This window comes from Sceloporus occidentalis, unplaced genomic scaffold (genome assembly GCF_023333645.1).
Source record: "Sceloporus occidentalis isolate IW3139 unplaced genomic scaffold, rSceOcc1.0.p SCAF_9, whole genome shotgun sequence".
Taxonomy (NCBI): domain Eukaryota; kingdom Metazoa; phylum Chordata; class Lepidosauria; order Squamata; family Phrynosomatidae; genus Sceloporus; species Sceloporus occidentalis.
The window spans coordinates 46,986,539-46,999,991 of record NW_028316989.1 but is presented as its reverse complement, the minus strand read 5'-3'; the positions used below and the strand labels follow the sequence as shown (position 1 = coordinate 46,999,991).

Genomic DNA, 13,453 nt, shown 5'->3' with positions numbered 1-13,453 from the left:
TTGGCCCCTGGTTCCTACACAGTTGCTCACCTCTGCTCTAGAGATTAACAGTTTTGCATATCAAAGCTACCTACATCAATAGCTACCATTGTGATACTGACTTTCCCCATATGTTAATACTGCAGTTTTTGTTATTGTTGTAGGGAGCTGTGTCAAAATGTGTGTGTATGTGGAGGCTAGATGGATGGAGTATCCAGGAGGAAAAGTGGCTGGAAGACTGCTTAAGTTTAATACAAGTTGAGTCTCCCTTATCCGAAATGCTATCATAAACCCATCATAAAGCAAAGGTGTCATTATCTCAGCTACACATGTGGACAATTTTGGATTGTGGAGTATTTTGAAATTCCAGATAAGGAACGCTCAACTTGCGCATGTTCTCTCTTTGCAGTCACTGGGGCTTCCACCACCGTCTACGCGACAGAAGCCAATGGCGACCCTTGTGCCGACTTTGACCCTGAGAAGGAGGAAGGGGAGGCCCAGTATCTGATCAAATGGAAAGGCTGGTCATATATCCACAGCACCTGGGAGAGTGAGGACTCCCTCCAGCAGCAGAAGGTGAAAGGCCTGAAGAAGCTGGAGAACTTCAAAAAGAAAGAGGACGAAATCAAGCAATGGTACAATTGCCTACACATCTTCCTTGCCTCATAGGAGAGTTTTGCATAACATTGGAATGCAGCCAGGAAATGTGGTTCTTGAAGGGCCTCCAAGGCCCAGAGAAGCCCCTCAGCCCCTGGCATTTGCCATCCCTTCCCTAGCACCTCTTGGCATTATGTCCATAAAGGGCTTTTACCTGTCTCTTTTCGTGCATAGGCTGTCAAAGGTGTCCCCAGAAGACGTAGAGTACTTTAACTGCCAACAAGAGCTGGCTGCTGAGCTGAACAAGCAATACCAGATAGTGGAAAGAGTGATCGGTGAGTACAGCAACCTGCTTTTGCCTAAGAAGACATGACCAGTTTAAACCCTTGCCTGTCTGGTTGTGGCATATGAGAAACGAGGGGTATATCTACACCACACAAATAAAGCAGTTTGACACCACTTTAACTGCCATGACTCCATCCTACAAAATCCTGGGATTTGTTGTTTGGGAAAGCATAGACCTATCTGATAGACATAACCAAAGATGTATCCACAGATTTTGCTATCCATGGAGAGTCCTTGGAATCAAAACCCAGCAGATACCAAGGACCTACTGTATATGTATTTTTAAACAAGACCACTGAATTCCCCCCTCCAAAAAAAACCCCCAACAATTAATAAAGTTATGGCTCTATTACATTAAAGACCAACACATCTGATCAATTGATGTTTTTTAAAACATTATTTTGGGAGTCCTAATGGGGAGATGGGGAGGCTGAACATCTTGTATCGCTACAGGAATTGGTAGATTTGGCACCTCTTACCTCAATTAGGTGTCGCAATGTTGGCCTATATCTTGTTCTCACTCCCAGCTAGAGGAGAACCATTGACTAAATAGAAGTCAACGTTTCCATAAGTTAGGTTTGCTCTAGCTGGGACGAACAACTGAACGCCAACTGCTATCTTTAAAAGACAAAACAAAGTGCCACAACAAAATAGAAGTTGTCATGGCTATTGCTTCTTCAGACCCACATTGAAAGTCACAGAATGCATTTGATGTTTTCTCCACCCGAGACACTAAATCTCTCTTATCTTATTTATATATGGATGCTCTCCTTGTCCTTGATGCCTAGCTGTGAAGACGAGCAAATCGGCAACACCTGGCTCTGAATTTCTAGGTAAGGCCCCCTTCTTAAACACTTGGATTGGCTTTGCTGCAATAATATGATGTAAGAAAAAGTATGATTGGTATGATTCTAAGAAGCCGGGAAGCTTTTGCTCAGTCTCCCTAAGTGACTGGGAACTCTATGTGAGCCATTTGGGGATGGCAGAGGAAAGTGGAAGAAAATGAAAGAAGAAGAGTTGGACTCTGCAGTGTTCTGCCTTCAAGGCTTGACCCCTTAGCCACACTGTGGCAGACTGTTCCTTGAGCATCATCGTGCCTCTGTCATGCGCCTTGCCATTGGTCAGGGATACGTTAGCTATGGGTTTCCTACACCAGCAGCAGGTTGTATTAGATGGTCCTTGGGGGTCCTTTCCAGCTGTACAGTTATGTGACTCTGGGAATGTATTTTTGTCTTTCCTTCCCCATTTGTAGTTCACAACCGCAAATCCTCCTCTTCCTCCAATGAGCCCGAATACCTTTGCAAGTGGATGGGGCTCTCCTACGCAGACTGTAGCTGGGAAGATGAAGCCCTGATTAGCAAGAAATTCCAGCATTGCATCGACAGCTTCAACAGTCGGAACAACTCCAAAACCATGCCCACGCGGGACTGCAAGGTTCGCCAACTCTGTCTTGAAATGCCTTTCTCCTGCCTTTCGCCCAATATAAAGACTCGAGTATAAAACAACACAATATAAAAAAACCAATACAAAATATCAAAATATGTAAATATACAATTTTAAAAAAACAATTAAACAATTTTAAAGATTAAAACAATTATAAATTAAAATATAATATATTAAAATATGGACCGTTTAAAATTTGGGTAGCCCAGCATTAAAAGCCCAGTCCTTCTCCGCTTAATAGGCCTGCCTGCACAGGAACGCTTTTACCTGGCGTTGGAAGGATAATAAGGATGATGCCATCCTTGTCGTGTTTTAATTAATGTGTTTTAATTGATGTCGTGCATTGCTTAGTTGTTGTTGTTCCTCGCCACGATCCCTGGGGAGAGGCGAGTAAGAATAATAATAATTATCATTATCATTGTCACCATCTTCTTATGATCCCAGGTGCTGAAACAGAGGCCTCGGTTTGTGGCTTTGAAGAAACAACCTTCTTATATCGGTGGGGAGAACCTGGAACTCCGAGACTATCAGCTGGAAGGCCTGAACTGGCTGGCGCACTCATGGTGCAAGTGAGTCAAAGGAAGGCGCCTGTGTCCAATATTTGTATATGCAAACATTCCAAAATCTGTAAAAATCCAAGACACATCTGGTCCTAACATCACAGAAGAAAGACTGGGCAACTGTGGGAAGCTAGGGGGGATATATTAGTCTCCAAATGCCCCCACATTCCCTGGTCATTGTTTTTGTCCTGCCAGGATCATTTTACAAGTAACTTCTGGCAAGCTTCCTGCTATATATATAAAGGCTCTCCTTGACCTAAAATGCTGTATTGGGAGAGGATGGAAATGTGTGAAATGGCCCCATGCCTCCTATATGTCTTAGTCCATTGCACCCACAAGAGATGTTATGGCATAACCTGGACATGTGCAAAGCACCAAAAGTGAACAGTGGGGTTTGGTTCCAGGACTCTCTGTGGATAACAAAATCCGTGGATGCTTGAGTCCCATTAAATGTAATGGCATAGTGAAATGGTGTGTCCCTTATCTAAAATGGAAAATCAAGATTTGCTGTTTGGAATGTATACTTGTTTTAAAAAAAATATTTTCAAGCCATGGTTTCTTGAATTCATGAATAAAAATATCTGTGGATAAGTAGGGCTGACTGTATAGCCATCAAACTAAGTCCTTTCGATGTTGCAATTCTTTATTCGTTCTTTAACACTGGAGAGGACAGAAAGGGAACCTGGGTAAACTTGATGGAATAACTTGAGAAATTGTAGATAGGACCCGCCTGTCTGTGGTTGTCAATGGTCAGGTATCCCAAAATGATCAAAGATATTGTGTATAAAATTTCTTTCAGGCTATGAGTATAAGGTATATATTAAACATAAATAAATTTCTCGTTTCAACTTGGGTCCCATCTCCAAGACGTCTCATGACGTAGATGGAGATATTCCAAAATCCGAAAAACTCTGAAATCTCAAACACTCCTGGTCCCAAGCATTTTGGATAAGGGAAGACTCAACCTGTACAAAACAGGTTGAGTCTTAGGCTGTGGTTAATAAAGGCATTATTGATTTTTCCTTTCCTTCTGTGGGGCGCTGTCTTTTCAGGAACAACAGCGTCATCCTTGCCGATGAGATGGGCTTGGGGAAGACCATCCAGACGATCTCTTTCCTCTCTTACCTCTTCCATCAGCATCAGCTCTTCGGCCCCTTCCTGATCGTGGTCCCCTTGTCGACGCTGACCTCGTGGCAGAGGGAGTTTGAGATCTGGGGCCCCGAGATAAACGTGGTCGTGTACATAGGAGATCAGATGAGCAGGAACGCTGTGCGTAAGCTAGAGCCGAGGAAGCTGGGTAACGGAACCATGCAAAATGGCCGCCTCTTTGGGTGGGTTTTATGACTTTGCTGTTAGGAGTGTAACCAGAGCTTGGAAGTGTTGTTTTGTGGCACTACAGCTGAAAAGAAATCTCTTCCACCCATAAAACTGGGGAACTTGGGGGATTATACAGTCGCCCCTCCTAATGCGCAGATCTCACATCTGTGTCCGTGAATATACGTGAAGGGGTGATCTCTATTTGCAATGGCGTGCGTGTTCGACGCATGCACCCTTTCTGCTTGCACTGGGGCGCACTCCATTCAAGCCTATGGGGCTTGAATAAGTGCAAACCTCTGTTTTTTTTGGGGTGGTGGTGGAATGGATCCCCTGCAAAAATGGAGGGCCAACTGTATTTTGCAACTGTAGCTTTTCTAACATGATTTCTGTTCAGGAATTCTATTCAGGATTGGGCTGTGAGTATGTTGAACTGCATCTCACAAAGTCTATGGAACTTTATGGCTAGAATCCCATTGATTTAACATGACAGTGTGACTTCTGATTATACCAGTGTATCTACTTTTGGGGCTTGTTGCAAAAGGAGGTACCTACTACCTCTTTCTATAACACAGCATATCTAGGTGTGTACACTAAAATATCAGAAAGCAAAGGTGTCCCTATATTAGCCATCCATGAAAAATGTTTTGGATTTTGGAGCATTTTGGATTTTGGAATTCCGAATAAGTGAGACTCAACTGGTGGACATCTCAGCCTATAAAACAAAAGTTCATTTTAAGCAAAGGTAGACTGAAAAAGGAAAGTCTTAAGAGAGCCCTTTTGTAAGATAATAGAGGAAGGTGGTGGATTTAATTTGGGGGTGAGGCCATTGAGAATATGTAATATGTGTTGCCCAAAAAATGATAAAAACATAGACTAAAATAAGTGGTTGGATAATTATTTACTATTATTTATTGTACTAGTTGTCAATGCATCTGGCATTTGGGAATGCAGACTGGAATTTTGAATCTTGCTACACCATTAAACCTGTTTTTTCCCCTGGGTTTGCACAAATGTCCTTTTCTCATGATTGGGAGCGGAAGAGTGTGAGATAGGGATGCTATGGGACCCTGGGGAGATTTCATGTAACCTTTATGGCAGGACTAGCTCTCCAGATGTTGTTCCTCACCATTGGTTATGTTGACTAAGACTGCTGGGAATCCCAGTCTAACAACATCTGGAAGGCCACAGTTGCCCATCTCTGGTTTAGGAGACGAACCATTATAGAGAGGCCAAGTACATGCTTTGCATCCAGGTGACTCTTAGTTGAACCTCCAACAGCTTTGGACTCCCAGAGGTTTCCTGCCAAGTTGGCTTTACTATGTCCACTCTAAACAACTTAACTTTTCCAAGCTTTGAAGGTAGCTTCTGATATTCCTCTTGGCCCCAGTTCTCCGTTCTCCTCGCTGGCCAAAATAAGATGTAGCCACTCTGGAGAACTAATGACTTTATCTCTCTCTCTTCCCCAACCCAACCCCATTTTTAGGAGAGAAAAAGATAGAAAAGAGGCTCAGTTACATATTGTGCATTTTGATTGTGCAAAAGAATACAAAATTGACCATGCTGTCTGGGGATCATAGTAGTTGCAGTCTAAGGCAGATAAAGGAAGGCTGATTGTAGACCAAGCTAATTTGTGAATGGTGTGTTTCTTTCTTAGATCCGTGAGTATGAGTGGGTCCATGCTCAGACCAAACGCCTGAAATTCAATGTCCTCATCACGACGTATGAGATTCTTCTGAAGGACAAGGTATATATTGTGGGCAAAGGAGCAGGAGTGGGGAAGGTGCACAACTTCACAGGCCATTGATGATGAGAATCTAGAATGTGATGCTGAAACCTGGGTGGTTGTGTGAAGATTTTCAGGGACTCTCTAGTAATGGGATTAGAGATAGTGCTTCAGCTCTCTGCAAAAGAAAAGAGCCATACCTTTGAGCTAAAGCATATGGTTTGCATACAGAAACCCATCAGTTCAGATCTGACATTTCCAATTTAAAAAGGACCGGGTAGAAAGTAATATGAGAAAATGTAACGGTTACTTGAGCAATATGTTTGATTTCTCCTTCTCTAGACTGTTCTAGGGAGCATTAACTGGGCCTTCCTTGGCGTGGATGAAGCCCACCGCTTGAAGAACGACGATTCCTTGCTGTACAAGACATTGATCGACTTCAAGTCCAACCACCGGCTGCTCATCACAGGGACGCCTCTTCAGAATTCCCTCAAAGAGCTCTGGTCCCTGCTGCATTTTATCATGCCTGAGAAGTAAGCCTCCTTACTCTGCACAGGGAATAGCAAATGGCCCTAAAACAAGGGCAAAGCTGGTGGGTAGATAGAGGAAGATTATAAGCAGTGTGAGAGTTTGGAAGGAGATGAGTTGTGCAAAAAAAAGAGCCATGCCTTTGAGCTAAAGCATATGATTTGCATACAGAAACCCATAAGTCCAGTCTCTGACATTTCCAGTTTAAAAAAGAGAAGAGAACAACCACAGGGTCAAGGAGTGGTATTCAGTTTGCTGTATGCTGGATGATTTATCTTTCAAGGGGCAAAAAACCCTGTTAGATCTTAAGGCTGCAATGTTCAGCTTGAAAGTAGGACAGTGCTAGGTGAAATGTCCAACAACTGTTATTTTCCAGTGCATCACACAAACAGGTCTTGCCCCTGTGCAAAGACATTATTTGGGAGCTGAGAATGGAGGTGAGACGAACTAAGAAGACTTTCCAAAGCCTGAAAGCTGTTTGGGATGGAAAAGGTGTTGTTGGACCTAGCAGTGTTTGATTTGGTCAGTTGTAGAGCATTAGGGATTTTGCATAGAGCACCTGAGCTCATTCCTGAGTGGAAGATGAAAAGAGTCCCAAATGAAATCTTCATTGAAGGTTGTAGTTCTTCAGAGGATGTTGGTCTACTTTAGTCTAGAAATGTGTGTATGTGTGTGAGTGAGCCCCTTCCAACTCTATGATACTATGATTCTGTGAAGAAGTTCAGAATCTTGTTTGCTCATCTATCTTGTCCCTTTTTGTCCTCAGGTTTGAATTGTGGGAAGACTTTGAAGATGATCATGGGAAGGGGCGAGAGAATGGGTACCAGAGCCTACACAAAGTCCTGGAGCCGTTCCTCCTGCGCAGGGTGAAGAAAGATGTGGAGAAGTCTCTTCCTGCCAAAGTGGAGCAAATCCTCCGGGTAGAGATGTCTGCCCTCCAGAAGCAGTATTACAAGTAGGTGCCTTGGGAGTGTGTGGCTGTAACCCTGAGGATGCACTTGTTGTTGTTGTTTGCCATAAAGTTGGTCTCTACTTATAGTAACCCTATGAATTAGCAACTGGTCCCAAGCGTTTTGGATAAGGGAGACTCAACCTGTCCTTCTGTTTTAATCTGTGTTGTAATTCACTTTGCATTCTGTCATGGGAGGAAGTCAGCATATTCATTTTCTTGACTTGTCATCTTTCCCATGTTCTCACCAAACTTGCTCACAACTGTGATGAGACCAAGAGAAAGCCTCCCCAAGCATCGTCAAACTCAAGCAAACTAATTATGGGATCTAGATGAACCTTAACCAATGTCTTTCCTTTCTGCCTGCCCTGCAGGTGGATTTTAACAAGGAACTACAAAGCACTTTCCAAGGGGACCCGCGGCAGCACATCCGGTTTCTTGAACATAGTGATGGAGCTGAAAAAGTGCTGCAACCACTGCTATCTGATCAAGTCCCCTGAAGAGAATGAGAGGGAGAACAGCCAGGAGATGCTCTTGGTGAGTGGCAAAAGTTGGGGGAAACTGGGGTTGAATGGGGATAAGAGGGTATCGGGAGAGAAGGAGGTTGCCCACATTTCAACTACAGGTTGAGTCTCCCTTATCCGAAATGCTTGGGACCAGAAGTGTTTTGGATTTCTGGTTTATTATTTATTTTGTAATGTTTGCTTAAATATGAGACATTGGAGATGGCACCTGAGTCTAATGCAAAATGCATTTATGTTGCATATACACCTTATACACATAGCCCAAATGTAATTTTATACAATATTTTCAATAACTTTGTGCATGAAACAAAACTTGAGTACACTGAATCATCCAAAAGGAAAGGTGTCCCCCGGTCTCCCAGCCTTGAAACAAGTGTTGGATTATTTTGGAATTCTGGATAAGGGAGATTAAAGCTCTAATAGGTAAAATATGTACAAATTTTAGTTGTAATCTGCCCAACCATCCTGTAAGGCAAGCCAAGATTATTGTCCCCTAATTTTGCAGATGGAGGTGGGAACAAGTTGGTAGAGAGTTGGATTTCCCTTAGCCGCTTATCAAATGGGTTGAAGTGGTGAGATTTGAACCCGGGATTGACAAATTGTTCTTCATCCAGTCTCTTATCAGGAGCAGCGGGAAGCTCATCCTCTTGGACAAACTGCTGAGCAGGCTGCGGGAACGAGGCAACCGAGTCCTCATCTTCTCCCAGATGGTGCGGATGCTGGACATCCTGGCGGAGTACTTGGCCATCAAGCACTACCCTTTCCAGGTGAGGATCTGGGGCAGAGCAGAGCAGTCTGGTCTGGGTGACTAGAAGCTGGGGGCACTCAGAGGATGTTCTTAACTGAGGTTCAGCCATGGAAGCTGTGTGGGGAGAGGAGAGGTTTATCCAGCCAAAAATGGGTACCTAACAAATATGTGAGCTCCCATTTGCAATATGCAGGGGAAAAAAGTGAATTCTGAGAAGGTAACAGCTCAAAGGGGAAAAGCCTGGGGCACAAATGAATGGATGCCTGGCAGAATCCCAGAATGCTGAGATGTTGCTCTATGTTGTTGTTATTTTATCCATTTATGTCCCATCTTTTCTCCAATACTGGGATTCAAGGTTGCTTATAAAATATTAAAACTCCTGCAGATTAAAATATGTACAAAAACATCAGTAATATGTGTATGTATGTATATTATCTGAAAACACAATTCAACCATCTAAACCATTTAAAAAGCTCTTACAGGTGCAAGAGGCTTACGGTTGGCCCTCCACATTTGCAGCTTGGACTTTTGCAGCTTTGATTATTCATGGATTTGATTAATATGCTGTCTCTAGAAATCTCTAGGTCCTTCAGAGTGACTGTCGGACGTTGAAACTCGAGGACCTAGAGATTCCCAGAGAGATGTTTTCTCAGATAAAAATTAATATATTTTTATTTGTGTTTTTTCCCACTTTCATGGGTCCTGCACCCCTAACCCCAGTGAATTAGAGGACCCACAGTAGTCACTGTTCTGAGGCTGCTTTCAATGTCAAGCTTGGGGAAATGATACGTTTGGACCGCAGTTCCCAGAATCCCCACCATCACCACCTTAGCCTGCCCTACACCAAATTGTACAATTAAAACCTGGAGTAGATCCACTGCTCCTCTAGTGCACAGGCACCGCTGTGTTTTTCCTTACTCCCTGTTTCCTCCCCTTTTTGATAAGTTCTCTGTTCACCAAACAAATCCCTGGCTCTGGGCTTGTAACGGGAGCCGTGGAGTCACCCGGTGTCTTGCTGATGCAGCTCATGCACCATCCCCTGTGGCAACAAGGTTATTTTTAAACCCGCTGTTATTTTTAAAGGTGTTGCCTTGCTCCGAGCCAGAGAGGGAGCTGGGCATGGGGTTTGAGTTAGTGGCTGAGCTTCAGCAGTGCCTTGGGTGGGTGACGGGGGTCTCTGTATGTTTGGGTGCAACAGTCCCATGGCATCCTTTTACCCAGCTGCCCTTGTTCTTCACAGCGGCTGGACGGCTCAATCAAAGGCGAGATCCGAAAGCAGGCGCTGGATCACTTTAACGCCGAGGGCTCAGAGGTACGATGGTCTGTGCAGACGTGGGCTTAGCAAGTGGAGGTTGCAGAGGGACAGGAGCAGAGCTTGAGGAAATCAACTTCTTGTTTGGATTACAAACTATCCCCTAGACAGCATAGTTTGTCTGCTTACAGCTGCTAAACTAAGGAGGGAAATAATAGTCCCCACATATAGCCAGCGAGGTGGACCAGTTTGTCATTTAATAACTATATTGCTACCTATATTGCTGGTTCAGTCCAGAAACAGCCGTTTTAAAAGAAACCACAGGTGAATGTTGAATCAATTCATGTTTCTGAATTAGACTTCAGAAGACCCTCAGGGGTTGCCCATCCTTGTATTAACCTCTTGCCCTTTTAGAGTCTTAGAATCATATATTTGGAAGGGACCTCATGGGCCATCTAATCCAACTCCCTGCTGAATGCAGGATCTCTGGAGCAACCCCAGTAGGTAACTATCCAGTCTCTTTTTGAAGACATCCAGCAAAAGAGACCCCATCACTTCTCTAGGGATTTGGTTCCATTGGCCAACTATTCTTAGTACCAAGAAGTTCTTTCTAATGTTCAGTCAAAATCTACCTCCTTATAGCTTAAAACTGTTAGGCATGTTCCAACCATCTGGGGCAGCAGAGAACAAACCTGTGCCCTCTTCCCTTTGACAGCTCTTTAGATATTTCAAAAGTGTAACCAGGTCACCCCTCAGTCTTCTCTTCATCAAGGTGAAGTCTTTCAACGTTTTCAACCTTTCCTCTTACGTTTTGTTCTCCGTTCCACTTATGATCTCTGTTGCCCTTCTCTGAATCTGCTCCAAGTTGCCCATGTCCTTAAAATTTTGTCACCTGCTCAGGATTTCTGTTTCCTGCTGTCCACACGAGCCGGTGGCCTGGGCATCAACCTGGCATCTGCTGACACCGTGGTGATCTTCGATTCTGACTGGAACCCTCAGAATGACTTGCAGGCTCAGGCGCGGGCTCACCGGATTGGGCAGAAGAAGCAGGTGAGGAATGGTATAGTCTCAATCTCACTAAATGAGAGATTTGGATGAGAATGCTACCATCTTATAGAATTACACTCTGCCTTAAGGTCTGCAAGCCTCTGTCCATACTGTACAAAAAAAGAATTGTGCACAGATAATAAAATATATTTGCATATATATATATATATATATATATAGAGAGAGAGAGAGAGAGAGAGAGAGAGAGATGGAGAAGACCCCAGTGTTTATATGACACCCCCAAGAGACCCATGGGCTTGGTAGGGTTACGTCTCAATTGTAAAGCACATGTTTGATGTGAGGAAGGTCCAGCGTTGAGTCCAAAGGGGCATCTCTGGTTAAAAAGATTTGAAAGGTTGGGAAATTAAAATTCATTTCTTGAGTTTTTGAAGCAATTGGCAAGATGGGATCAGTCATGCCCAAAGTAGACAAGCAACTCAAGAAGCATCAGCAATATATTAGAGGACCCAGTGAAGCAGCACAGAAGTGGAGAAGCATTTCCCAGAATCTTCTGCCATATCAGGATAATGCTGTAGCACACTTTTCCTTAAGGTTGCAATAAGTTGGAAACAACTTGAAGGCACACAACATCAGTCTGCAAGTAGGAGCTTAACTAGGGGGCTGCGGGGATATGCACTGCACTAGGTGACGCCTAAGAAGGGGATGAACACGCAGTGGAGTGGTCACTCCTGTCTGTCCCCAAGACTCCCCAGCTGGCCCCTCTGCCAGGCAGGGCACCTTTGCCATCCCATCAGCTATGGTTGCTGGTGGGAATAAGATGCTACTGGCCAGGCAGCAAAGTGAGTTGCCTCCTTTTCCTGCTCACCCAGCAGCTGTGCCAGATCCAGAAAAGTTTGCAAGGCAGAAGTAGCACCCTGCCATGGCAGAGGCAACCTGGCTGGAGTGTGTGCCAGGCAACCTGGGGGTGACAGCATCAGTTACTTCACGGGGTAACACCCCGTGACGCTACTACCTGCAAAAAACAATAATGTGTAACATACACAGAGCTGAGAAACATTCCCTTTTGTGGACCCCAGTTCTCAGAATCCCCCAGCCATTAGAGACATGCTGGCTGGGGGGATTGTGGGAAATTGAGTCCAACAAAGGCTCTTTTGCAAACTCTGGATCTGATCCATGATTGACCCCTTTTCTCCCAACAGGTGAACATCTACCGCTTGGTTACAAAGGGGACAGTGGAAGAGGAGATCATTGAAAGAGCCAAGAAGAAGATGGTGCTGGATCATCTGGTGATACAGCGCATGGACACCACGGGCCGGACTGTTCTGGACAACAGCTCTGGCAGAACCAAGTAAGGCACTGAAGAGGGAAAGAAAGGGGCCAAAGATGTTGTGAGGGATTGCAGACACACAGTAGCAAGTCTATCTTTGGTATCCTCAAAGAGCACCCCTTTCTCTGTCTGTGGAGGATGGGACCAAAAGTGGAACATTCCTACTTGATTTGAATGTAAGTAAGATCTAAGTAAATTTAATAACTTTGAAAGGGAGTTCCAGGTCTCCTGTAGCTCTACTGAACTTATCTGCCTCTCTGCTCCCATAGAAGAAGGAGAAATAATTACTGAGGAAAGGAAGGAAAGAAAGGAATTTGGAAATGTTCATCCTTTGCTGACCAGTCTTCTGGTGGCAAGTCTCTCTATACTTAGCAGATGGCAAGCATGTAAAACTCTGGTAGAAGTCTGCACCATTAGGAGCCCAGGTTTATGCCACACTACCACAAGATGCCAAAAGTAGGGCTTTGTGGAATATGTGGTGATCTCAGTGAATGGTTAAAATATTTTAATACAAGGCTGAGGGGGAGATCGAAAATATATAGTTTCTGTAGCGCCTGCATGGTGTAATGGTTTGAGCGTCTGACTATGACTCTGAAGACCAGGATTCAAATCCCTGCTTGGCCATGGACTCCCAGTGGGTGAACTTGGGCAAGTCCTACTCCCTCAGTCCCAGAGGCAAAGGCAACCTCCCTCTGAACAAATTTTGCCAAGAAAACCCTGTGATAGGGTCACCTTAGAGTTGCCATAAATTGGAAATGACTTGAAGGCACACAACAACAACACAACAACAACAAGAGCAGGGAAGACCAGAAGCTGGATAGGGACATCTTCCATTAGAGGGACCAAGGCAGATGACATTTGCAATGTCCTACTCAAAGAAGTAGGAGGAAGACTCTGAATGTGATCCACCTGTTGTCAATGAGAACTTTCCTGTTAGGCCAAAAATTCCTTTCTCTTTGTTTCCCTGCAGCTCAAACCCTTTCAACAAGGAGGAGCTGACAGCCATCTTGAAATTTGGGGCTGAAGACCTCTTCAAGGAAGCAGAAGGGGAAGAATCTGAGCCACAGGTAGGCCAACCCTAATGTTTCTCTGTCCAGATTTATCATCTATCCTCCTAAGTTCTTTCTCCTTTGCTCCGAATTCCACAACTCTA

At 44.3% G+C, this 13,453-nt stretch overlaps 1 protein-coding gene across 4 annotated transcripts in view; it reads left to right on the top strand.

Moving 5' to 3' along the window:
* LOC149307453 (ATP-dependent chromatin remodeler CHD2-like) overlaps positions 1-13,453 on the top strand; it is a 49,518-nt gene that overhangs the window by 22,598 nt on the left and 13,467 nt on the right. For all 4 annotated transcript variants that reach the window (XM_089539200.1, XM_089539202.1, XM_089539201.1 and 1 more), the window contains 15 exons: positions 389-614; positions 811-911; positions 1,710-1,754; positions 2,174-2,355; positions 2,809-2,933; positions 3,977-4,193; positions 5,896-5,985; positions 6,307-6,497; positions 7,259-7,447; positions 7,816-7,978; positions 8,580-8,732; positions 9,954-10,025; positions 10,866-11,015; positions 12,173-12,321; positions 13,271-13,367. In XM_089539200.1, the coding sequence (XP_089395326.1) occupies positions 389-614; positions 811-911; positions 1,710-1,754; positions 2,174-2,355; positions 2,809-2,933; positions 3,977-4,193; positions 5,896-5,985; positions 6,307-6,497; positions 7,259-7,447; positions 7,816-7,978; positions 8,580-8,732; positions 9,954-10,025; positions 10,866-11,015; positions 12,173-12,321; positions 13,271-13,367 (2,150 nt within the window). The remainder of the gene's footprint in view (positions 1-388; positions 615-810; positions 912-1,709; positions 1,755-2,173; positions 2,356-2,808; positions 2,934-3,976; positions 4,194-5,895; positions 5,986-6,306; positions 6,498-7,258; positions 7,448-7,815; positions 7,979-8,579; positions 8,733-9,953; positions 10,026-10,865; positions 11,016-12,172; positions 12,322-13,270; positions 13,368-13,453) is intronic.